This window comes from Microtus oregoni, unplaced genomic scaffold (genome assembly GCF_018167655.1).
Source record: "Microtus oregoni isolate MIOR12 unplaced genomic scaffold, Mior012 000140F_ref0000409, whole genome shotgun sequence".
Lineage (NCBI taxonomy): Eukaryota > Metazoa > Chordata > Mammalia > Rodentia > Cricetidae > Microtus > Microtus oregoni.
This window is the reverse complement of record NW_024544790.1, coordinates 258,502-285,169: the sequence shown is the minus strand read 5'-3', so window position 1 is coordinate 285,169 and position 26,668 is coordinate 258,502. Positions and strand designations below refer to the sequence as shown.

The window sequence follows — 26,668 nt, the reverse complement described above, 5'->3', positions numbered from 1 at the left end:
AGAGAGTCCTCTGCTTTAGGTTTCCAAGCCTGAACTGCTTTTAAAAGAAGGGACTCTCTCTCTCTCTCTCTCTCTCTCTCTCTCTCTCTCTCTCTCTCTCTCTCTCTCTTTCTGTGTGTGTGTTCTGGGCCACTTTGTTTTGGTTCAGTTGTTTTGTGTGAGCACTGCTGAGATTACACCTCAGGCCTTCTTCCTCCTGCTGCTGCCATTAGAGCCACCTCTTCTTTTTCCCCTCCCTCCCTCCCTCCCTCCCTCCCTCCCTCCCTCCCTCCCTCCCTCCCTCCCTCCCTCCCTCCCTCCCTCCCTGTCTCAGAAAAGAAAAACAAAACAAAATAAAACAAAAGTATTTCTAAACCAAGTGTGGTGATTCATGTTACATGATCAAGGCTAGCCTGGGCTATCTATGTAGAAGTCTTGGTAGACAGTGGATTAAGCAAATATAACCTGGTTTCCAGAATAGAAGAAGATAGTTAGAACATTTTGCATTGGATTGTTGAGAACTCAGAGAAAGGAGGTGGAGTTCCAACTCTGTCTGTTGTGGTGTCTAACACCTGGAACATTGATCCGAGTCTCTTTTATTTCTACAATTTATCTTTATTATTTTAAGCTTATATGTATGTGTGTGGGCTCGTATAAGTGAGTACACATGCCCAAAGAGGTTGTGGGTGTCAGATCCTCCTGGAGCTGGAATACAGGTGGTTTTGAGCCATACAATGTGTATGATGTGGATGCTGGGAACCTAACTCATATCCTCTGCAAGAGCTGTAAGTACTCTCGACCACTGAGCTATCTCTTCATCCCTAGTGGTCCAATTTTGTTCTTATTTTTCTTTTCTATTTTTTTTTGAGACAGGGTTTCCCAGAACCTATGGAGCCTGTCCTGGAACTCGATCTGTAGATCAGGCTGGCCTCAAACTCACAGAGATACCCATGACTCTACTTCCTGAGTGCTGGGTTTATAAAGGCATGTGCCACCACTCCCGGTCAAACAAGGCAATTCTTTTTTTTTTTTATTTTAACTTTTTTATTGAGAAAAGAAAAAAAAAATTTCCTCCTCCTCCCAGCCTCCCATTTCCCTCCCCCTCCTCCCACCCTTCTCCCCCTCCCCCCACTCCTCTCCCCCTCCCTCTCCAGCCCAAAGAGCAGTCAGATTTCCCTGCCCTGTGGTAAGTCCTAGGTCCTCCCCCCTCCGTGCATTTCTAGGAAGGTGAACATCCAAACTGGCTAGGCTCCCACAAAGCCAGCACATTACGTAGGTTCAAAACCTCGTGCCATTGTCCTTGGGTTCTCATCAGCCCTCATTGTTCGCCATGCTCAGAGAGTCCAGTTTTGTCCCATGCTTTTTCAGTCACAGTTCAGCTGGCCTTGGTGAGCTCCCAATAGATCAGCTCCACTGTCTCAGTGGGTGGGTGCTCCCCTCGTGGTCCCGACTTCTTTGCTCATGTTCTCCCTCCTTCTGCTCCTCATCGGGACCTTGGGAGCTCAGTCCAGTGCTCCAGTGTGGGTCTCTGTCTCTGTCTCCATCCATCACCCGATGAAGGTTCTATGATGATATGCAAGATATTCGTCAATATCGCTCTAGGATAGGGTCATTTCAGGTTCCCCATCCTCAGCTGCCCAAGGAACTAACTGGGGACCTCGGCTTGGGTATCTGGGAGCCACTCTAGGTTCAAGTCTCTTGCCAACCCTAAGGTGGCTCCCTTAACTAAGAACCGTGCTTCCGTGCTCCCCCATCCAACCTTCCTTCATCCCAATCCTCCCCCTTCCCCAAGCTCCCCCCATTCTCCCCCTCTCCCCCCTCTCTCCCCATCTCCCCTTACCCCCATCCCACCCCACCCCCAAGATCTCAATTTTCTCCCCGGCAATTTTGTCTACTTCCCATAGCCAAGAGGACAACTATATGGTTTTCCTTTGGTTCACCTTCTTACTTAGCTTCTTTGGGATCACCAAGTGTAGACTCCGTGACCCTTGTTTATGGCTAGAAACCAATTATGAGTGAGTACATCCCATGTTCATCTTTTTGGGTCTGGGATACCTCACTCAGGATAGTGTTTTCTATTTCCATCCATTTGCATGCAAAATTTGAGAAGTCATTGTTTTTTAACGCAGCATAGTACTCTAATGTGTAGATATTCCACACTTTCTTCATCCATTCTTCCATTGAAGGGCATCTAGGTTGTTTCCAGGTTCTGGCTATTACAAATAATACTGCTATGAACATAATTGAACAAATGCTCTTGTCATGTGATAGGGCATCTCTTGGGTATATTCCCAGGAGTGGTATTGCTGGGTCCAGGGGTAAGTTGATCCCGAATTTCCTGAGAAACCGAAACACCGATTTCCAAAGCGGTTGCACAAGATTGCATTCCCACCAGCAATGGATGAGGGTACCCCTTCCTCCACAGCCTCTCCAGCAAAGGCTATCATTGGAGTTTTTTATTTTAGCCATTCTGACAGGTGTAAGATGATATCTCAAAGTTGTTTTGATTTGCATTTCCCTGATTGCTAAGGAGGTTGAGCATGACCTTAAGTGTCTTTTGGCCATTTGAACTTCCTCTGCTGAGAATTCTCTGTTCAGTTCAGTGCCCCATTTTTTAATTGGGTTAATTAGCATTTTAAAGTCTAGTTTCCTGAGTTCTCTATATATTTTGGAGATCAGACCTTTGTCTGTTGCGGGGTTGGTGAAGATCTTCTCCCAGTCAGTAGGTTGCCTATTTGTCTTGGTGACAGTGTCCTTTGCTTTACAGAAGCTTCTCAGTTTTAGTAGGTCCCATTTATTCAATGTTGCCCTTAAAGTCTGTGCTGTTGGGGTTACACATAGGAAGCGATCTCCTGTAGGGTACTTCCCACTTTCTCTTCTATCAGGTTCACTGTGTTCTGACTGACAGTGAGGTCTTTAATCCATTTGGACTTGAGTTTTGTGCATGGTGATAGATATGGGTCTATTTTCATTCTTCTACAGGTTGACATCCAGTTATGCCAGCACCATTTGTTAAAAATGCTTTCTTTCTTCCATTGTATACTTTTGGCTCCTTTATCAAAAATGAGGTGTTCATAGGTTTGTGGGTTAAAATTCGGGTCTTCTATACGATTCCATTGGTCAACTTCTCTGTTTTTATGCCAGTACCACACTGTTTTCATCACTGTAGCTCTGTAATAGAGTTTGAAGTCAGGGATGGTAATGCCTCCAGACAATCCTTTATTGTATAGGATTGTTTTGGCTATCCTGGGTTTTTTGTTTTTCCATATAAAGTTGATTATTGTCCTCTCAAGATCTGTGAAGAATTTTGATGGGACCCTGATGGGGATTGCATTGAATCTATAAATTGCCTTTGGTAGAATTGCCATTTTTACTATGTTGATCCTCCCAATCCAAGAGCAAGGAAGGTCCTTCCATTTTCTGGTATACTCCTCAATTTCTTTCTTCAATGCCTTAAAGTTCTTGTCAAATAGATCTTTCACTTCCTTGGTTAGAGTTACCCCAAGATATTTTATGCTGTTTGTGGCTATTGTGAAAGGTGAAGCTTCTCTGATTTCCCTCTCTGCTTCCATATCCTTTGTGTATAAGAGGGCGACTGATTTTTTGGAGTTGATCTTGTATCCTGCCACATTACTAAAGGTGTTTATCAGCTGTAAAAGTTCTTTGGTGGAGTTTTGGGGGTCGCTTATGTACACTATCATATCATCTGCAAATAATGAAAGTTTAACTTCTTCCTTTCCAATTCGAATCCCTTTAATCCCCTTATGTTGTCTTATTGCTATTGCTAGAACTTCAAGTACTATATTGAAGAGGTATGGTGAGAGTGGACAGCCTTGTCGTGTTCCTGAGTTTAGTGGGATGGCTTTAAGTTTCTCTCCATTTAATTTAATGTTAGCTGTCGGCTTGCTGTATATAGCTTTTATTATATTTAGGTATGACCCTTGTATCCCTAATCTCTCCAATACTTTTATCATAAAGGGGTGTTGAATTTTGTCAAATGCTTTTTCAGCATCTAATGAAATGATCATATGGTTTTTTTCTTTCAGTTTATTTATATGATGGATTACATTGATAGATTTTCGTATGTTGAACCAGCCCTGCATCCCTGGGATGAAGCCTACTTGATCATAATGGATAATTTTCCTAATGTGTTCTTGGATTCGGTTTGCCAGTATTTTGTTGAGGATTTTTGCATCGATGTTCATGAGTGAGATTGGTCTATAATTTTCTTTCTTGGTTGAGTCTTTGTGCGGTTTTGGTATCAGAGTAACTGTAGCTTCATAAAAGGAATTTGGCAATGACTCTTCTGTTTCTATATTGTGAAATACATTAAGGAGTATAGGTATTAGCTCTTCTTGGAAGTTCTGGTAGAATTCCGCATTGAAACCATCTGGTCCTGGGCTTTTTTTGGTAGGGAGGTTTTTGATAACCTCTTCTAATTCTTCGCGACTAACAGGTCTATTTAGATTGTTCACCTGGTCCTGGTTTAACTTTGGTATATGGTATTTATCTAAAAAAGTGTCCATTTCCTTTACATTTTCCAGTTTTGTGGCATATAGGCTTTTGTAGTAAGATCTAATGATTCTCTGAATTTCCTCTGTGTCTGTGGTTATGTGCCCCTTTTCATTTCTGATCTTATTAATTTGCAAATTCTCTCTCTGCCGTTTGATTAGTTTGGATAGGGGTTTGTCAATCTTGTTGATTTTCTCCAGAAACCAGCTTTTTGTTTCATTGATTCTTTGGATTGTTTTCTGTGTTTCTATTTTGTTGATTTCAGCCCTCAGTTTGATTATTTCCAGTCTTCTACTCCTCCTAGGTGAGTCTGCTTCTTTTTTTTCTAGAGCTTTCAGTTGGGCTGTTAAGTCTCCAATGTGAGCTTTCTCTGTTTTCTTTAAGTGGGCACTTAGTGCTATGAACTTTCCTCTTAGGACTGCTTTCATAGTGTCCCATAAGTTTAAGTATGTTGTTTCTTTATTTTCTTTGAATTCCAGGAAGACTTTAATTTCTTTCTTAATTTCTTCCTTAATCCAGGTATGGTTCAGTAGTTGACTGTTCAGTTTCCATGAGTTTGTAGGCTTTTTGGGGGTAGCATTGTTGTTGAATTCTAACTTTAATCCATGGTGATCTGATAAGACACAGGTGGTTACTAATATTTTTTTGTAACTGTGGATGTTTGCTTTGTTACCGACTTTAGTGGTCGATTTTTGAGAAGGTTCCATGAGCTGCAGAGAAGAAGGTATATTCTTTCCTATTTGGGTGGAATGTTCTATAGATGTCTGTTAAGTCCATTTGATTCATTACCTCCATTAATTCTCTTATTTCTCTGTTAGGTTTCTGTCTGATTGACCTGTCCATTGGTGAGAGAGGAGTGTTGAAGTCTCCTACTATTAGTGTGTGCGGTTTGATGGCTGCCTTGAGTTTTAGCAATGTTTCTTTTATGTACGTGGGTGCTTTTAAATTAGGGGCATAGATGTTCAGAATTGAGACTTCATCCTGCTGAACTGTTCCTGTTATGAGTATAAAATGCCCCTCTCCATCTCTTCTGATTGATTTAAGTTTGAAGTCAACTTTGTTAGAGATTAGTATGGCCACACCTGCTTGTTTCTTAGGTCCATTTGCTTGATAAGCCTTTTCCCAGCTCTTTACTCTGAGTAGGTGCCTGTCTTTGTGGTTGAGGTGTGTTTCTTGTAAACAGCAGAATGTTGGATCCTGTTTTCGTATCCAATCTCTTAGCCTGTGCCTTTTAATAGGTGAGTTGAGTCCATTGACATTAAGTGATATTAATGACCAGTGGATGTTAACTCTGGTCATTTTTTTAGTCGTAGAGTTTGTGTGTTTCCCTTCTTTGTTTTGTGTTGGTGAAGGGTCTCTAGATGTCTGAGTTATTGTGGTCATTGTTGGGCTCCTTGGTTAGTGATTTTCCTTCTATCACTTTCTGTAAGGCTGGATTTGTGGCTGCGTATTGTTTAAATTTGTTTTTATCCTGGAAAATTTTATTTTCTCCATTTATAGTGAACGAAAGCTTGGCTGGGTATAGTAATCTGGGCTTGCATCCATGGTCTCTTAGTTTTTGAAGTTCATCTATCCAGGACCTTCTGGCTTTCATGGTTTCCATGGAGAAGTCAGGTGTAAGTCTGATAGGTTTACCTTTATAAGTAATTTGGCCTTTTTCCTTTGCAGCTCTTAATATTCTTTCCTTATTCTGTATGCTTTGTGTTTTGATAATTATATGGCGAGGGGATGTTCTTTTTTGATCCAGCCTATTCGGTGTTCTGTATGGTTCTTGAACCTTCATAGGTATATCTTTCTTTAGGTTGGGAAAGTTTTCTTCTATAATTTTATTAAATATATTTTCTGGACCATTGAGCTGCACTTCTTCTCCTTCTTCTACTCCTATTATTCTTAGGTTTGGTCTTTTTATTGTGTCCCATATTTCCTGAATATTTTGTGATGAGAGTTTGTTGGACTTGCTGTTTTCTTTGATCAGAGTGTTTATTTTCTCTATGGTATCTTCAGAATCTGAGATTCTTTCTTCTATCTCTTGTATTCTGTTGGTTATGCTTGTTTCTGTAGACTCTGTTTGTTTACTTAAATTTTCCATGTCCAGTCGGCCCTCTGTTCGTGTTTTCTTCTTTGCCTCCATTTCAGTTTTCAAGTCTTGCACCGTTTCCATTATCTGTTTGATTGTTTTTCCTTGGTTTTCTAGGGTATCATTCACTGATTTATTCAGTTCTTCAAACTTTCTGTTATATTTCTCATCCATTTCTATAAGGGCATTTTTTACATGCTGTTTAAGGGCGTCAATCACTTTCATGAAGTCAACCTTTTCTACTTCTTCTTGATTAAGGTGTTCATGTCCTCCCGTTGTGGGGTCGCTGGTTTCTGGTGGCTTCATGTTGCTTTTCAGCTTGTTGGGCGAATTCTTGCCTTGGCGTCTACCCATCTCTTCTTCCAAATGCTCCCTTATGGATCTTCTTTACCGGATCAGGTCTCCTTGCCTACCCAATGCTGGATCTCCCCAACGTTGTCTCTCCCCAACGCTGGGTCTCCCCAAGGCTGGGTCTCCTGGCGCCGAGAGATCAGGCCTCCGTGCTGATGGGCAGGTGGCAAACAAAGCGCCTACCCTGCTTGGTGCAGGCAGGCCATAGAAACAAAGAGACTCCCGCCTGCTTGGGTGCCCTGAGGATTCGGACCCAGTGCCCAGACAGGCTGGGCTGGGTGATGTTATGTGCAGAAAGAGGGCGGTGGGGCAAAGTGGGGAGGGTTCTGGATGGAAGCTGGGTGGGCTAGGAAGAAAGAGGAGGTATGCAGGGAGTGGGGGCCCTGCCGAGAACTCAAGAAGGATAGGGGGCCAAGGAACCTCTGAACTCCCCTTCCCGGGCTGGCGCCGCGGGGCCAGAAACTCACCCCAACGCTGGGTCTCCTGGCGCCTAGAGTTCAGGCCTCCGTGCTGGTGGGCAGGTCGCAAACAAAGCGCCTACCCTGCTTGGTGCAGGCAGGCCATAGAAACAAAGAGACTCCCGCCCGCTTGGGTGCCCCGATGATTCGGACCCAGTGCCCAGACTGGCTGGGCTGGGTGATGTTATTTGCAGAAAGAGGACAGTGGGGCCGAGGTGGGGAGGGTTCTGGATGGGAGCTGGGTGGGCTAGGAAGAAAGAGGAGGTATGCAGGGAGTGGGGGCCCTGCCGAGAGCTCAAGAAGGATAGGGGGCCAAGGAACCTCTGAACTCCCCTTTCCGGGCTGGCGCCGCGGGGCCAGAAACTCACCCCAACGCTGGGTCTCCTGGGGCCTAGAGATCAGGCCTCCGTGCTGGTGGGCAGGTCGCAAACAAAGCGCCTACCCTGCTTGGTGCAGGCAGGCCATAGAAACAAAGAGACTCCCGCCCGCTTGGGTGCCCCGATGATTCGGACCCAGTGCCTAGTCTGGCTGGGCTGGGTGATGTTATTTGCAGAAAGAGGACAGTGGGGCCGAGGTGGGGAGGGTTCTGGATGGGAGCTGGGTGGGCTAGGAAGAAAGAGGAGGTATGCAGGGAGTGGGGGCCCTGCCGAGAGCTCAAGAAGGATAGGGGGCCAAGGAACCTCTGAACTCCCCTTTCCGGGCTGGCGCCGCGGGGCCAGAAACTCACCCCAACGCTGGGTCTCCTGGCGCCTAGAGATCAGGCCTCCGTGCTGGTGGGCAGGTCGCAAACAAAGCGCCTACCCTGCTTGGTGCAGGCAGGCCATAGAAACAAAGAGACTCCCGCCCGCTTGGGTGCCCCGATGATTCGGACCCAGTGCCTAGTCTGGCTGGGCTGGGTGATGTTATTTGCAGAAAGAGGACAGTGGGGCCGAGGTGGGGAGGGTTCTGGATGGGAGCTGGGTGGGCTAGGAAGAAAGAGGAGGTATGCAGGGAGTGGGGGCCCTGCCGAGAGCTCAAGAAGGATAGGGGGCCAAGGAACCTCTGAACTCCCCTTCCCGGGCTGGCGCCGCAGGGTCAGAAACTCACCCCAACGCTGGGTCTCCTGGCGCCGAGAGATCAGCAAGGCAATTCTTATAAGATAAAGCATTTAAATTAGGGGCTTCCTTAAAGTTTTAAAGGCTTAGTCTATTATCATCATGTTGGGGAGCATGGTAGCATACAGGCAGGCACTGGAACAATAGCTGAGAATTACATCATCCATAGCTACATCATTCATAGGCAGAGAGAGAGAAACAGAAACAGACTGGACTTGGCATGGGCTTTTAAAATTTCAAAGTCCACCCTCAGTGACTCCAACAAGGCTACACCTACTCCATTCCAACATGGACACTCCTCCTAATCCTTGTAATCCGTTCAAACAGTTTCACTCCCTGGCAACTATGTTTTCAAATATGTAAGCCTATGAAGGCTGTCCTTATTCAAACTACCACAGTGATAGTTGTGAGCTACCTTGTGGGTGATGAGAGTCAAACCTAGGTCCTCTGAAAGAGCAACAAATACTTTTAGGTGTTTAGCCATCTCTCTAGCCCAAATTCATTCATTTCTCTTTTTTTGTCTCTTTTTTTTTTTACCCTTTGGAGCTGAGAAATAAACCCAGAGCCTTGTGCTTACTAGGCAATTGCTCTACCACTGAGTTAAACTCCCAATCCCTTTCTTTTCCTTTCTTCTTTTTTTTTTTTAAAGAAAAACCTTGTAACATTTATTTATTGCATGTGTATGTTTATTCATGAGTGTGGTGGTCAGAAGGCAATTTTGGGGAGCCAGTTCTCCTTCTACCATGTCTATTCTGGGACTGGAACGCAGGTTATCAGATTTGGTGCCCTGCTGGGTCATCTCACCAGCTCTCAGTTCTTTCTTTTTTGATTGTTCTTTTTTTATGTAGTCTAGGCTAACATTGGACTTTCTGTTTGGCTGAGTATGATCTTGAACTTCTGTTCTTCCTGTCCTTACTTCTCAAGTGTTCTGGTCATGGGTGTGTGCCACCTTGCTTGGTTCTATGTGGTGCTGCTGGTAGTCAAACCCAAGGTCCTCACGTACGCTAAGCAGGCAGTCTGCCAAATGAGTTATATATCTAGCTGTCTTGCTTTCCCTTCTGTTCCTGTGATAAAATACCCAGCTTAGGGGGAAAGAGGTTTTTTTTTTTTTTTTTTTTTAACTTAGGGTTCTTGGTTACATTCTAGTCTTTTGGGAGGTTAAGGCTGAAGGAATTTGAAGCAGCTAGTCACATCACATTCACACTCAAGAACACAGAGAAATGAGGTAATACATGTACATGCCGACTGCTTAGCTCCCTTGTCTATGGTCTAGGGCCAAAATCCAGAGAATAGTGCCACTCAGTTTTTGGCTGGATCTTTTTTATGTCAGTTAAGGAAATTAAGAAATTCCAAGCCAGAAGGCGTGGCATATGTCTTTAATCTCATCACTCAGTAGCCAGAGGCAGGTGGGTCTCTGTGAATTTGGGATCAGTCCTGGTCTACATAGTGATTTCAAAGCTAGCCAGGGCTGCATAGTGAGATCTTTGCTTTAAAAAAAAAAAGAAAAGAAAAAAAAGAAACCCTGACAGACATGCTCAAAGGCCAGTTTGGTTTAGGCAATTATCATTTGAAACTCTTCTCCCGAGGTGAATATAGATTGTATCAAGTTGACAGTTAAAACTAAACATCACTGCTCCCTCCCTCCCTTTTGCTCTCCTTCCCTCCCTTCCTTTCTGAAGTTGTATTTTGCTGTATAGCTGAGACTGGTCTTGAATTTATTATGGTCCTCTTGCATCACTTCCTGGGATGCTGGAATTAGGCCTGTTCTCTAACACGTAGCTTTCTTGATTTTTCTTATTTCACTATAAACTGTTTCTTGAGTTTTGTCTTATTCCAGTGGTGTATTAAGAAAGATGTTTTATTTTCATTGATCAGGTCCTCTGTATCCATGATGTTTCTTCCATCTACCGAGTGCCTCTTCTTTTGGAGGAGCAAGGCGTGGTTAAATATTTTAAAGAGAGATTGAACCTGCCCATCAGTGACTGTTCAAGTAATTTGCTTTACAAGTGGAAAGCCATGACTGACAGGTATGTGAGATGAATTATTTATGTATAAAATTTTTTAACATAGCTAGAACTTGTAAAAAAAAACTTCTCCCAGTTTGTTCCAGACTTTCTCAGTCTTTATAAATACATAGGAAATTAGGACTGCAAGATTACAGATAAAAAAAAGGATTACAGATAAACATACTACAGCCTCTGGCTTTATATGGGTTTGGACTGAGTTCTCATGCTTTTGTGGCAAGTTCTCTACTAACTGAGCTATCACCTTGGCCTCTTTACGCAATTTTTTAATAATTCTTGGCCTTGTAGGTGGAAGTAAAACCTACTTCAAAGGGCCAGTCTGCCTTCTTTACCTTTTTGTATGTGTATGTTCTGGTGTAGCTATATCTAAATTTGTTGTTAGAGTCTTTCTCTGTGTTCTTTGAAGATTTTTGTAGCCATTGTCTTTGTTGTACTTAAACCCAAATGAGTTAAAGGGATTTGGATTCCCAAAGGAATATATATATATATATATATATATATATATATATATATATATATAGACTAGGCTGGCCTTGAACTCACAGAGATCTGTCTCTCTCAGCCTTCTAAGTGCTGGGATTAAAGGTGTGTGTTACCACTGTCCAGCTCAAAGGAATATTTTTAATTCTGGATGTTTGATTAATACGTTAATTTACTTTTTATTTACTCCACTTTTTTCTTTTTGTCAGTCCTGGGGCCAGAACTTGTGCATGTTAGGCAAGTGCTCTTTGCTGAGCCCTATCCCTAGCCTAATTTATGCTTGTAAGTGTTGCAGAGTTTTTGTTTCATTTAAGATTTGGCTAACATTTCCTAAAGAAGGTCCTTTAAATGGGAAGCTTGACTCTACATTTAGCACTCCATCTGAAAGTGGTTTGTTTGTTTGGTTTTGGCATAGTCTCCTGCAGCCCATACTGGCCTTGAACTTCTACTCCACCTCCAGATTGCTGAGGTTGTACATAGGTATCCACCACCATTCACAGCACCCATCCATTACTTACATATCTTAAAAAACACTTATTTCCAAATCACATTCATTTATTTTGTGCACATGCACACATACACACCAGTTAAAAGACAACTTTACAGGAGTCGATACTCGTTCCTTCCTCCAGATCCTTAATTGTATCAGCAAAGACAAGACCATTTTTATAAGTTTTTTTTAATTTTTTTTTCCCAAGACAGTGTTTCTCTTTGTAGCCCTGACTGTCCTGGAACTCGTTCTATAGACCAGGGCAGACTCAAATTTGTAGGTCTGCCTGCCACTGTCATCTGAGTTCTGGGATTAAAAGTGTGTGCCTCTACACTCAGTTTATAAGGTTCTTAGGGAATTAAGGGCATGTGCCTTCATGACCAGAGAATTTTTTCCTCCCTTTAAGGATTGAACCCAGGGCTTCAAGCATACAAGCCTTAATGTGTGAGCTACATCTCCAGCCTAGTGGAGAACCATTCATTTCACCACAGTCTTCCAAATAAACGGAGATGGCAGTGCCTATATCATTTTGGATTGTTGGTTTATTGGTAACTGCAATGTATAATGGCCAACCCCGCTGTGGTCTGTAGAACGTGTAAGGAGTCAGTGAGAGGGAGAGCAGCTGCTCTGATGATGGATGTTCACTGCCACTCAGACACCAGCGGTCCTAGTTAAAGTGGATATGGTCCTTTCCTGGGACCCCAGGCTGAAATGAGATACCCTTTCCCACTTTGGGACCTGCCCATGATGGGTGGGCCTGTAAAGTAGACTCTGCTTCCCATTTCCCAGAAGCTCACAGTAATAGCAGAAGCCTGCCTCACACATCTGTGATAGCTGTGTTAATCATGTGAGAGGGACCTTTGGTTGATCTGGGAAGGGAAAGTGAGTATAAGGGACAGACTTAGTATATCAGCCAGCCAGCACAGCAGGCCTCACCCTGGGGTGTTTGGCTCATGCGCTCATCTGTTCCATCTATCACTATGGGATTTCTGTCAAGGAAGTTTGGACGTGAGTGAATAGAAGGAGGAGCCTGTAATTGTCTTTAGCGTGCCTTCTTTTGGGTCAGAGCCATGTCCTTCAGCTTTCTGCAGAGAAAAAGTGAGACCCAGCCAACTCTTTTGCACACTGGCAGCTGCTAAGTAGGTAGACCACACCTTAGGACAAAATATCTACTTCTGGTGGCATCTCTCATATTTGGCTTGAGATTAACTTGCTTTCTGTTATCAGGAATTCATCAGCATCATTATAATCATTATCAACATCATCATTTTGTAATACTGGGGAATGAACCCAGGGCTTAATGCATGCTAGGTAACTGCTTTACCACTTCTGGACATACACAACTGTGAATTCTACAGAGCAAGATAAAACTAAGCAGCGTTAAAGGCTTGATAATGTTGGAGGACAAACTGCTTGTTTGGTTCCCAGCTGCCTGACTAGCATAGACCAAAAATAATCACACAGAAACTGTATTATATAAAACACTGCTTGGCCTGTTAGCTCTAGCTTCTTATTGGCTAACTCTTACATATTAATTCTACCCATTTTTATTAATCTGTGCATCGCCACATGGCAGTGGCTTACTGGCAAAGTTTCAGTATGTCTGCCTGACTCTGGCTGCAGCTCCATGGCAGCTCTCTGACTCTACCCTTCTTCCTCCCAGCATTCAGCCTAGCTTTCCCTGCCTACTTAAGTTCTGCCTTGCTATAGGTCCAAAGCAGGTTTTTTGTTCATTAATGGTAATCACAGCACACAGAGGGGACTCCCACATCATGACAACTTTCCCTCAGTTTTTTTTATTTATTAATCTTCCTGGGAAGTCTTACCTTTCCCGTTACTTTTAGTCTCTAAGTTTTTTCCTCCACCCAGCTTAGTTTTCGATTTTGTGTTTTTATTTATTTTATCTGTATGTTTTTGTGGCAGTGTGTCACTGTGTTTATCTGACTAGCTTGGAAGTCAAGATGTAGACCAGAGATGCCTCAAACTTGTAGTGATCTCTGCCTGCCTTTGCCTCTTGTGTGTTACCACATCTGGCTTATTTTTTATTTTCGAGGTATGATCTCATGTTTCCCAGGCTGTCCTTGAACTCACTGTGAGGCTGAGGATGATCGTGAACTTCTGATCTTGATTTAATTTTGGTATGTGGTACCTATCCAGAAAATTGTTCATTTTCTTTGAATTTTCCAAATTTGGTTAGTACAGGTTTTTGATGATATAGGCACTCAATGCTATGAATTTTTCTCTTAGTTCTGCTTTCAAAGTGTCCATAAATTTGGGTATGTTGTGTATCCATTTTCATTGAATTCTAGGACGTCTTTAATTTCTTGCTATTTCTTTCTTGACATAGGGGTGATCCAGCTGAGTGTTGTTCAATTTTCATTAGTTTGTGGGGTTTCTGCAATTAGTGTTGTTGTGGAATTCTAACTTTAAGCCATGGTGATCTTATACAGGGGTTACTCCAATTTTTTTGTATCTGTTGAGGTTTGCTTTGTGACCAAGTATGTGATCAATTCTAGAGACAGTTCCATGATGTTCTGAGATGAAGGTATATTTTGTTGTGTTTCAGGGGAATGTTCTATAGATGTCTGTTAAACCCTTTGAGTCATAACTTCTGTTAGTTCCTTTATTTCTCTGTTATGTTTCTGTCTGACAATCCTGTTCATTGGGGAGAGTGGGGATATTGAAGTCTTCCACTATTAGTGTGTGTGGGTTGATATATGATTTAAGCTTTAGTAATGTTTCTTTTACAGATGTTGGTGCCCTTGTTTTGGGGGTCATAGATGTTTAAAATTAAGACTTCATCATAATGGATTTTTCCTGTGATGAATATGAAATGTCCTTTATCTCTTTTGATTGATTTTTAGTTTGAAGTCTATTTTGTTAGATATTAGGATAGCTACACCAGCTTGTTTCTTAGGTCCATTTATGGAAAATCTTTTCCCAACCCTTTACTCTGAGGCAATGTCTGTCTTTGAAGTTGAGGTGTGTTTCTTGTAAGCAGTAGAAGAATGGATCCTGTTTTTGTAACCATTCTGTAAGTCTGTGTCTTTTTATAGATAAATTGAGACTGTTGATATGAAGAGATATTAATGACCAATGATTGTTAATTCCTGTTATTTTTGGTTTTGTTGTTGTTGTTGGTATTGTATGTATGTTTCCCTTCTTTGGGGTTTGCTATTGTGTGGTTATCTATTGCCTGTGTTCTTGTGGGTGTAGCTAACTTCCTTGGGTTGGAGTTTTCCTTCTAGTACTTTTTGTAGGGTTGGGTTTGTAGATAGGTATTGTTTAAATATGGTTTTGCCATGGAACATCTTGTTTTCTACATCTATGGTGATTGAAAGCTTTGCTGGGTATAGTAGTCTGGGTTTGCATCTGTGGTCTCTTAGTGTCTGCAGCACATCTGTCCAGGACTTCCTGGCCTTCAGAGTTTCCATTGAGAAGTCAGGTGTAATTCTGATATGTATGCCTTTATATGTTACTTGGTTTTTTCCTTTGTTGCTCTTAATATTCTTTATTTCTTCTGTATGTTTAGTGTTTTGTTTATTATGTGGCGAGGAGACTTTTTTTTGGTCCAGTCTATATGATGTTCTGTAAGCTTCTTGTACTTTCATAGGTATGCCCTTCTTTAGGATGGGAAAGTTTTCTTCTGTGATTTTGTTCAATATATTTTCAGTGCCTGTATCTGGATTTTGCCTTCTTCTACCCCTATTATTCTTAGATTTGGTCTTTTTTGGTGCCCCAGATTTCTTGGATATTTTGTGTTAAGAGTTTGTTGGATTTAACATTTTCTTTGATGAATCTGTTTCTTCTATTGTATCTTTGACACCTCTCTTCCATCTCTCATAGTTTGTTGAATATGCTTGCATCTGTAGTTCCTGATTGTTTGCCCACATTTTCCATTCCCAGAATTCTCTTGGTTTGTGTTTTCTTTATTGTCTTTATTTCAGTTTTCATGTCTTGAGCCATTTCCTTCCCATTTGATTTTTTGTCTTGGCTTCCTTTGCTTTCTCTAAGGGATTTGTTGATTGCTTCCAATTTTTTGTTTGTCTTTTCCTCCACTTCTTTAAGGGAATTTTTCATTTCTTCTTTAGGGAACTCTATCATCTTCATAAAATTATTTTTAAGGTGGTTTTCTTCTGCTTTGTCTGCACTGAGATATTCAGGTCTTGATGATGTTGAACCACTAGTTTTTGGTGGTGCCATTTTGCTCTTTATGTTTTTGAATGTATTCTTACAGTACCATCTGCCCATTCCTTTCTCTCCAGTGGGTATAGGTGGGGTCTCTGCTTCCGGGTGTCCCTCTTCCTCCAGTTGGTGCAGTCGGGGTCTGTAGCTTAGGTTCCTCTTCCTCCAGGCCTCTGATGGACACTGATATGGCTCTGAGGCTCCTCCAGGTGTAGGCGGGGCCAAGGCTTTGGTGTTTGCTGATGCCTTGGAGGATGATCCAAGGTGTGGGAAGGCTGCTCCCAGGTCCCTGAGTCTTTGCTGGGTGTGGGTAGGGCATGGAATGTGCCAGAATGGATTGGGGTAGGGCTGGGACTTGAGAGTAGGGTTCTCCAGCCGAGGATCCAGACACTCACCTTCTCCAGGTGTCTTCAGGGTCAAGGTTCTGGTGGTCACAGATGCTGTGGGGGATGGTTCTGGGTGTGGGAGGCTGCTCCCAGTTTTGGGGGGCTTCGCTGAGTGGGGGTAAGGCATGAGATGTGCTGTAGGGTCTAGAGCCTAGACATTAATGCCCTCCAGTCCAGAACACAGACCCTCACCTCCCCAGTGTAGGCAGAGTCCAGGCTCTGGTGGTCTCAGATGCCAAGGGGCTGTTTGGGGGTGTGGGAAGGCTGCTCCTAGGTCTCTGGGGGCTTTTCTTGGTGGGGTTGGGGGATGGGATGTTCCTCTAAGAGCTTGGGCCTAGAGAGTAGGGCCCTCCAGCTGGGGACCCAGACACTTACCTCTCCAGGTGGGGGCAGGGCCAAGGCTCTGCTGGTTGCAAATGCTATGGGGGGGTGGTTGGGTGTGTGGGGAGGCTGCTCCCAGGTCTTGCCCTATTTCTTCTTATGCTTTTGAAATCAGTTTGATGACCAGAGTTTGGCATGTTGGAGGAGAGATTTGTGTCAAGTTCACTGAGTGTCTTGTCTCTTTCTAAGGGTCTGAAAGTACTTGGAATAAGAGCAGTGGCTGCATTGTTGCTTGTGATGTTAAAGTGTACATACTTTAACTTGATTCCTTTCTCAGGTATGAAAGACTGCAGAAAATATGCTCCATCGCCCTGGTTGGTAAATATACCAAACTCAGGGACTGCTATGCCTCTGTGTTCAAAGCACTGGAACATTCAGCCTTGGCCATCAATTACAAGTTGAATCTGATGGTGAGTTCCAGCCTGCTGTTCTAGCTATTTCTTTATTGATTTGTAGTTATTTGTATGTGTACCTATGTCTGTGTGTGCGTGTGTTCATGTGAGTGAAAGTGTATGAGGGAGGCCAGAGGCATTGGATCTCCCTGAAGCTGGAGATGCAGGTGCTTCTATGCCACTTGATATGAGTGCTGGCAACCCAGTAGTGGGTGTTCTTAACTGCTGAACCATCTCTCCAGGCCTTTTCTAGATAGTTCCATCACTCCAGTATTTTGTATTCTAAAGAGTGCTAGAGAGTTTATTTAGCATGATCAAGGCCCTGGGTTCCATCCCTAGCACTGCAAAACAAATAAACATAATTTACTGTTCTGTTGCTGTGAAGAAACACCATGGTTAAGGCAACCCCCTTTTTTTAATTGGCAGCTTGCTTATAGGTTCAGAGGGTTAGTCCATTATCATGGCAGAAGTATGACAGTAGGCAGGCAGTCTTGGTGCTGGAGAAGTAGCTGCGAGCTCCCATGTTATGCACAAGTTACAGGCAGAGAGAGGAACACTGACTGGTCCTGGCAAGGACTTCTGAAATCTCAAAGACCCCACCCCCCAGTGACACATCTCCTCCAATAATACCACACTTCCTAATCCTTGTCAAACATTCCATTAACTAGGGACTAACCATTCATGTGCCTATGGGAGGCCATTCTTCTTCAAATCATCATAGTTGGGGATGTTGCTCAGTGCTGGAGTGCTTACTTAGTATGACCAAGTCCTTCCATAGCACGGCCAAACAAACACAATTTAGGAATTCCCAAAGAGGCAGATTGTGATGAAGTGCTTCTAAGTCCAACTGCTGTGTGGAAAGTTGAATAGGAAGACTGACAGGACTCAACATACAGCCATGTCTAAGATTTCTGATAGCCAGAGAATACAAAGGAACATCAGCAAGTGGACGAGTCCTATGGGGTAGAGTCTGGGGAAAGGCCAGTGCAAGCTTGCCAGAGGCCTTTCCAACATGGAGTTGCATAGATTCGGCTGGAAGACCCCAGTGATAACCTGTGAAAACATGTGTAAACTACTCTTTACTGGGAAGCTCAGTAGAGATTTAGTGGCCAGGCCATTTTCTTTCCTTCTTCCTCTCCCTCTTCTGTCTCTCTCTTTCCATCTCCCTCTCCTCTCCTTACGCTTCATGATACTAGGCTTGAACCTAGGACTTTGAGCATATGAGGCAAATTCTATATCACTAAGCTATATTCCTAACCTTTTTAATTTTATATTTTGAGAAAGAGCTTTGCTAATTTGGCCAGACTGACCTTGAATTCACTTGTACTTTATAAGATCTTCTGGGAAGAGAGAGGCCTCATGAGCTACTACTGAGCTAGACTAGCTCTCAGTTATTGAACAACTTTAGATAGCTGTAGTATTATTGAGTGGTTTTTTTTAATGTTCCTTCAACCTGTTGGATTTTTGATGTTATTGTTTTGCTTTTTAGTACATAGACTCCATTGATCTGGAGCCAGTCATGAAAGCTGAGGACCCTATGAAATTCCATGAAGCTTGGCAGAAGCTGTGCATAGCCGAGTGAGTACCAGGAACTGTCCACATGAGGAGGACAATGTCATTGTGGTTTCTCTGTAATTATTTCACTTGTCACAGTTGCTAAGTTTTGTGCATTTGGAGGTAGGAGTTCGGGTGGTCTTTGTGGGTGGTCTTTGTGGGTGGTCTTTGTGCAGTTTTTATGCAACATTGCATTCAGGTGACACGGGCAGAGGAAGTGGTTTTATTTGGAGAGGGTGGGGAGACTATATTAGAGGGAAAGAGTGCCGATTTACTGAAAGATGCAGTAATGCCTACTGCATATAGAAAATTAAGCATAAACAGGACCTTTCTCTGATTTTCTTTTCCATGTGTTTACTAATTTATTTTTATTTTAATTAATTAATTAATTAATTGCTGAAAGAAGGCCTGTGTAGCCCAGGCTGGCCTGGAAATTGTATATCTTAGGGCAACCTTGAACTCCTGATCCTCTTGTCTCCACCTCCCATGTTCGGGGTTTATAGGCATGCACTATCAGGCCTTGTTTAGGGGGTGCTGGGAATGGAATCCTAGGACTATGTGTTAGACAAGGTTTCTTGAGACAAGGCTTTTTGAGACAAAGTTTCTCTGTAGTTTTGGAGCCTGTCCTGGAACTAGCTCTAGTAGACCAAGCTGACCTTGAACTCACGGAGATCCACCTACCTCTGCCTCCTGAGTACTGGGATTAAAGGCGTGCGCCACCACCGCCCAGCCTAGACAAGTACTCTTAACAACTGAGCTGTATCCCCAACCCTTCACATTTGGTTATTTGAGGTAGGCTGTTTGTGTGTAGCTCTGGCTATCCTGGAACTTTCTCTGCAGACCAGACTGGTCTCAAAGCTACATAGCTCAAACTGTTGTTTTTTAGTTTAAGTGTTTGTTCTAGCCAGGGCATTTTCATTCACTGTTACTTACTTGAAATCATAGGCTGCTTTTATCAGCTTAACTCTTTCTGATGGCATAAGACGCTGCAAATTTTTCTATAGTAGTTAGAACCCAGCTAGGTGTGATAGTACATACCTGTAATCCCAATGCTTGGGAGAATGAGGTGCGAGGATTCATATTTAAAGTCTAGTCTTGTCTATAGAGTGAGTTTGGGGCTGGTCTGTACTCCATGAGTCCCTGTCTCAAAAATTTAACAACAAAAGGACTTTAATCCATTTTTATTTTCATTCATTTTATGTTTCTCTTTCTTTCTCCCTTTCTGCCAGCCCTCAGAAATTTTTTTGTTTTGTTTTGTTTTGTTTTTGAGACAGGGTTTCTCTGTATTTAGCCCAGGCTGTTCTGGAACTCACTCTGTAGACTAGGCTGGCCTTGAACTCACAGACCTCTGTTTGCCTCTGCCTCCTGAGTGCTGGGATTAAAGGCGCAAGCCACCATTGCCTGACTAATTCTTTTATTTTATATTCTTTTATTTATTTGTTTTTGCCTTTTGAGACAGATCTCATTATATAGTCCAGACTGGCCTAGAACTCTGATCCTCCTGCCTCAGCCTCTGGAGTGCTGGGATTATAAGTATATTTCATCACACATAGTTCTCATTGTAGTCTTTGTTTTTGTTTTTGTTTTATTGGTGCAGACTCTTGCTGTTTAGCCATAGTCAGCTAGCCTGGAACTTGCAGCAATCCTCCTGCTTCTGCCTTTTGAGTGTTGGGTTAATAGGCATGTACTACCATGACTGTCCGCATTTTTTATTGAGTAGAATTTCTCAGTTACTGTAGTCAGAAGCCACCAATACCTACCAGAAAATATATATTAAATTCAGTTGAAGAAACTGTCCCCATATGTCCCCATAAGGTTGAGCTAAAAGATGTTTAATTATGTAACCTATTCTAAAAATAGACCTCAGACCTTCACTAGTGATTATGCCAAGCATTGAGTTTGGGAACATTGATCATAACTGATGAAAACACAAGTTTTAAAAATAAAAGTAATGTGGGTTGGTGAGATGGCTTAGTAGGTAAAAGTAGTTGTTGCCAAGCCTACAATTTGAGTTCGATACTTGGCACCCACATAGCAGAAGGAGAGAGCCAACTGTTACAAGATGTCCTCTGACCTTCGCATACTCTCACTGTGCTATGTACTTGCCACATGGACCCACAGACACACTCTAATTAATTAATTAAAAGTATTGTTAAAATGATGACTAGTCAACTTTATTTTCATCTTGTGTTAATTTCAGTGGCATTCTTGTGCCTGGAGGCTTTGGACTCCGAGGAACGGTGGGAAAACTCCAGGCAATTTCTTGGGCAAGGACAAAGAAGATTCCATTTCTGGGTAAAACTTTTTGTTTATTGAGCCTATGAGTTTTAGGTATTCTTTTTTCAGTGCTAGGAATTGAACCTAGGGCTTTAAGGATACATGCAAGGCAACTCTGCCATTGAGGTATATTGCCAGCCCTTATTCAGGTTTTTGACTTAAGGTAGGTGTCATACATTAGTTGGGGAAGCATGTAATAAGGTTTGTTCTTGTGAAGGTGTGAACTTACTTTTGAAAGTCAGGCACCAAATCATTTGTTACAGGGCTTATCAAACTGAATGTGGCTCCTAGCTTGCTTTTGTAAACTGAGTTTTATTGTAACACAACCACCCAGTTTGTTTTGCATGTTGCTCATGGCTGCATAATTGAAGATTCAATAACTTGTAAAGCCTAGAATTATTACTTAGAGTTTATAGGAGACATTTCTGAATAGCAAGAAGCTGGAAAAAGGTTGTACCTGTATTTTTCTTACCAGTCCTCTTAGCACTTCCAGCAAAAAGCTGTTCCCCAGAACTCTGTAGTAAACTGTTTGGAAACGTGCTTAAGCCAGGTGTGGGGCATATGCCTTCAATCCCAGTATTCAGGAGACAGATGCAGGTGGATCTCTGTGAGTTTGATTGAGGCCAGCCTGGTCTACAGAGTGAGTTCCAGAGCAGCCAGAGCTACAGAGAAACCTTGTCCTGAAAAAAGAAACAAACGGGTGAACACACAACAACAAAAAGAGAAAAAAAAAGTGCTTCAGTTGAAACTTTGCATGTGTATGTGAGGTACTGGGGATCAAACCCAGGACCTCGTGTGTGCTAAATAAGCACTTTTCTACTGTGCTACACCCACAGCTCTAAGTTGAAACTTACATTTATTTTAGAGAAGAAAATACAGAAAGATCAGTCAGTGCCATGGGAGTAGCTCTGTTAAAAGCTGCTTATACCAGGTCTTTTTTTCTTTCTTTCTTAAAAGAGGTGAGGTCTTACCGTCTTACTGTGTTTGTCTAGGCTGATCTTGAATCTCTTGATTCAAGCTATCCTCCTGTCTCAGCATCCCAAATACTGAATATATATACCTTCAGAGGCAGGTCTTTTGAATGCTCTTGTTTAATTTGTAAAGCCTAGTTTGTAATTTGTAAAGCCAGATGACATGGGAGCTGGATGTGCTAAAGGCAGCTCTGCTGCTGGAGATTCAGGTAGGAGGGGCTTGGAGGCCCAGTTGCCCACTTGTGTTTTAGGTATTCTGTGGCTTTATGAGCTGAAAGGAAGGTTTGCTGTCTTTTACTATCAGCAGAATGTTAGATGTTTTTTCTACTACCTGCTCTTTTTCTGGATACTCCAGAATTTTGGGACCTCTTTCCCAATAAAAACCCAGGATACTTCCTTTGCTTTATTCTTACCTAAGCTCATTTGGACTGTTGTCATTTTTTTGCTTTTTAAGATGGGGTGTTAAGGCTGGGGAGATGGCTCAGTGGGCAACAGACATCCTGATTTGATCCCCAACACTCACATTAAAAGCTTGGTATGACTGTACATGCATAAAACCTTAACACTGTGTGTGGGGGTAGGGAGAAAGGAGGGTTGCTGGGGCAAGCTAGCCTAGATGAATTGACAAGCTCCAGCATCACCAAGCGACCCTGTATCAAGGGAATGAGGTAGAGATTGATAATTCAGAACTCCTGACTTCTTTCTCTGGCCTCTGTACTTGGGTACGCATTATCACCCCACATGTGTATATGTGTCATGTACACACACAAAAAAAGCATGTGTATTAGTTACTTTTCCATTGCTATGATAAAACATCATGGCCAAGCAACTTACAGAAGGAAGGGTTTATTTGGTGCTTACAGTTCCAGAGGGAGAGGAGTATATGACCATCGTGATAGGGAGCAGGGCAGCGGGCAGGTAAGCATGGCCCTGGAGCAGTAGTTGAGAGCTCATATTTCTATCTGTAAGCAGGAAGCAAAGAGAGCTAACTCAAAATGGCAAGTCTTTTGAAACCTCATGGCCTGCCTGCAGTAATATTTCTTCCAGCAGGCCAGATCCCTAGTTATCCCCCAAACATCCTCCAAACTGGAGACCGAATATTCAAACTTATGAGCCTATGGGCCATTCTCATTCAAACTATCACAGTATGTTTTAATACAGGATGTTTTTATGTAGCTCAGGCTGGCCTCAAAGTTGCTGTAAAGCCAAGGATGACCTTGAACTCTTGCTTCTCCTATCTTCACTTCCAGATAGGCACTAGTTTATGCTTTAGTGAGGAATGGAACCCGGGGTTTTGAGCAGGTTAGGCAAGCACTCCATCAACTGAGCTACAGCTCTGCCCTTGACTATTTGTTTTTTTTAAATCTCTCTGTAAAGTCAGTTTCCATTTAAGCTTCTGATGTGATTTTCATTGTATAGAATGTGTGCAAGTTGTTCTCATGTCTCTCCTCTCATATGTGCTCTTTAGTCTTTTTTTATTTTTGTACAATTAAAGGCATGTGAGACAAAATGACCAGTAAGTGCCCTGTTTTGTTTTATCTGCATTATGTCTGTGCAGCACATGGGTACCTGGTAGTCTTTGAGGTCAGAAGAAGGCATCAGATTCCCTAGAACTAAATTTCCAGGGGTTTGTTAGCTGCCATGTGGGTGCTGGAAATCGAAACTGGCTCTTCTGGAAGAAAACAAATTCTCTCTCTCTCTCTCTCTCTCTCTCTCTCTCTCTCTCTCTCTCTCTTTCTGTTTTTTGAGACAGGGATTTCTGTGCTACTGAGCCATCTCTCCAGCCTCAAGTGCTCCTGTTTTATACAGTACATGCTATATCTGGTCTGTCAATAAATATAAACAGCGTATAAAGTGGCCAGTGAAATTCTTTTCACATTTCTGCTGTTTTAATTTATGTTTTCAAGCTTTGTACATGTATATAGTGTATGTTGAACCTATTTTCTCTCATATCCCCATCCTCAAGTGAGCCTTGAACTTGTGTAGCCGAGGCTGGCTTTGAACTCCCGATCTTCCTCCCTATACCTCCTATGTGCTAGGATTACAGATATGTATCTTTGCTTCATAACATCATGTCTCTTTATGTACTGACCATGTGGAACTTTGTAAAGTTCCTTGAGCGCTAAACGATTTCCTGTGTATCCCTTTAACCCTGGCATGTTGGTGTATTGATGACTTCTCCCCTTGCATCTCCTGGATCACATGTCAATGTCTGTAACAGCATCTGGAATGCTTCTTGCTGTCTGTTTATAGGAGGGAGTTGATGGGCTGAAGTGAGTGTGGAGATGGGTTCAAAAGCATCAGTAATGGCAACAGGCCTGCAGTGACCCAGGCCTTTGCATTCCACTTACCTTTTTTTAAAGATTTATTTTTATTTTATGTGTCTAGGTATTTTGCCTGTATGTGTGTCTGTGTACCACATGCATGCAGTGCCCTTGGAGACCAGAAGAGGGCTTTTCTTTCTGGAACTGGAGTCACAGCCCTATGTTGGTGCTGAGAACCTGCAAGAGTAATGAGCGTCCCTAACTTCTGAGCCGCCTCTCCAAACCACTTCTACCTTTTTTGAGCACCTGCTCAGTTTCATTTTGTGTCTCCTAGCCTGCTTTCTGCCATAGCACTGGTGCCAGCCCCTGCTGCTCCTTTTCTCTTTGAGATTAGCAGTTCCACCTCAGATTAGGAGGTCACCCTCAGATTGGCCAACCTCAGGTTGCCATGTGGCCAAGGCCATGTTTTGGATGTGAAATCTTGAGAGGTGGGAATGTGAAATCTCAGCTCAAGGAGACTCCTCTTGAGTTGGGGTGCTGTTAGACTTGCTCTGAGAGACTCAAGGTCTTTGAAACAGCTCTGCAGCCCCATAGGTGCCTTGGTTCAAGAATAGCTGTGGCAGACGGCGGATTTGGCTTCTGGGAGCTGGTCCTCATCTGCCCTCCAGTTGCTTCTTGCTCACCTCTGCACCTTAGGTTTCTCCTTTAGTTTTGACTACTATCACTCACTACTCTTCCAGGAACTATTCTGGGTGCTAAGGGGGGATCACAGGGAACTAAGCAGGAAGTCTTCCTCTTGAGGTCTTCATTCTTAGAGACTTCAGGAAACAGTTGAACACAAAATGTCACTAAATACAAAACATGCTCATGTGCTTCTCCTAATAGGAATTTGCCTTGGGATGCAACTGGCTGTGATTGAGTTTGCAAGAAACTGCCTGAATTTGGAAGGTAAGTCAAAGGTTTACTAAGCAGTGTTTATTTAAAACAAGAACATGTGTCAGCAATATTGGTAAATCACTAAATGTCTTTGTCTTTAGATGCTAATTCTACAGAATTCGAGCCAAACACTCCAGTTCCATTGGTAAGTGGCTTGTAGATCTTTCTGGGTCCAGTCATTGTCATTCTGTTTCATTTCTTGCCTAGCTCCGTAACAGGTAATTACTGTCTTCTCCTAACAGTGCCAGAACTTTACACATTATATATGAATTTATTATTTCCTATTGTTTTTGCTTCCAACTGCTTTGTTCTCACTAGTCTATCTTGCCAGCTGTGCCTTGAAGAAACACAGCTCTGCCTGACTTGTCTTTGCGGCAGCTTTCAAGCTTAATGTTTAGGAAAGGAATAAATTGAGTGTGACACCAATTTATAAGAGCTAATATAAATAAATGAGCTGTCCCTTCTCTAGTCTTGTCCCCAGTCTGCCTATTTTCCACATTGGTGGCCATCTATTCTTCTAAAAAATGGCAACTGCTAGTCCTCACCTGCCAGTTCCTTTCCCCCCAGGATACTCACTCAGTCATGGGGCTAGAGAGATGACTCACTGGCTAAGAGTGCTTGCAACTTTTCCAGAGGATCCAAGTTTGGTTCCCAGTACCCGCATTAGGCAGCTCATAGCCACCCATAGCTCCAGTTCTAGGAATCTGACACTGTCTTTTTGCCTTTGTTGGCATCTATGTATGTGCGCACACAAATAATAAAGAAATGGTTGTGTTGTTGTTTCTTTGAGACAGGGTGTCATTCTTTAGTCTTGTCTGTCCTTGAATTTAGAGATCCACCTGCCTCTGTCTTTCAAGTGCTGGGATTAAATGCAGGTGCCACCATGCCTGAGTATAAGTATTTTTTTTTTTTAAAGTCAGGATCCTTTGCCAAGCCGGAAGGTGCTCACATTTCATCACTTGCTGCTTTATTCATTTGTTTCACGCCATTTCAATTCCTCCCACACTTAGGGGTTCCAGTGTGGACAGTCGGAAGTAGTATTTCTCAGTTTTCCTGTGGAGATTCCCTATACCTTATATGGCCCTCTTATGATCTTCCTCCTGGAGCCTTAACAAAACCAATGAAGAATTGAACCACTTGTTCTAGAAATGCTTTATTTCTGTGCCTTCGAGTTCTTTCCACACTCATTAGTGATTCTTGTCTTTCATGCTTGTCCATGGCCTTTGGCTTTCCTGGTCATCAGTTGCCTATATGTGTGTATTTAGTGACATTCTTGCTGCCAAGCATCTCTATCTAATAATCAGCGGCCTTCATATAATGCTTCTACTCTCCTTGGTTGGTTTTTCACTTTTACTTGTGTGTGTGTGTGTGTGTATCATATGGACTGTTTGCAGTAATTGGTTTTCTTCTGCTATGTGTTCTGGGGAATGAACTCAGCTTGTTAGGCTTGTGTGGCAGGCATTTTTAACCCATGAGCCATCTTATAGGCCTTTCTTTTGTTTTAGATGTGGTCTCACCATAATCTAGGCTTACCTAGAATTCATTGTGTAGCCCAGGCTGGCCCCCATACTCACAGCAATTCTCTAACCCTAGTCTCTCAAGTGTTGGGGTCACAGGTAGTAACTGCCATGCCTGTTTCTCTTTGTGGTTTTTTAAAGAATTTATTTATTTTGTGTGTATTTGTACACTCTTGAGCACATATGTGTGGATTCACGTGCCACAGCATGTGTGTGGAGGTCAGAGAACAACTTGCAGGAGTTGGTTCTTCTGTGTAGATCCTAGGGATCAAACTCAGGCTGTTGAGTTTAGGACTGGTGACCTTACCTGCTGAGCCATTTGCCAATCATTATTACTACT

The 26,668-nt window shown here is 42.7% G+C and overlaps 1 protein-coding gene across 3 annotated transcripts in view; it reads left to right on the top strand.

Moving 5' to 3' along the window:
- LOC121444776 (CTP synthase 2) overlaps positions 1 to 26,668 on the top strand; it is a 123,781-nt gene that overhangs the window by 17,474 nt on the left and 79,639 nt on the right. For all 3 annotated transcript variants that reach the window (XM_041646694.1, XM_041646695.1, XM_041646692.1), the window contains exons 8-13: positions 10,347 to 10,498; positions 16,695 to 16,827; positions 18,299 to 18,387; positions 20,564 to 20,658; positions 24,761 to 24,823; positions 24,913 to 24,956. In XM_041646694.1, the coding sequence (XP_041502628.1) occupies positions 10,347 to 10,498; positions 16,695 to 16,827; positions 18,299 to 18,387; positions 20,564 to 20,658; positions 24,761 to 24,823; positions 24,913 to 24,956 (576 nt within the window). The remainder of the gene's footprint in view (positions 1 to 10,346; positions 10,499 to 16,694; positions 16,828 to 18,298; positions 18,388 to 20,563; positions 20,659 to 24,760; positions 24,824 to 24,912; positions 24,957 to 26,668) is intronic.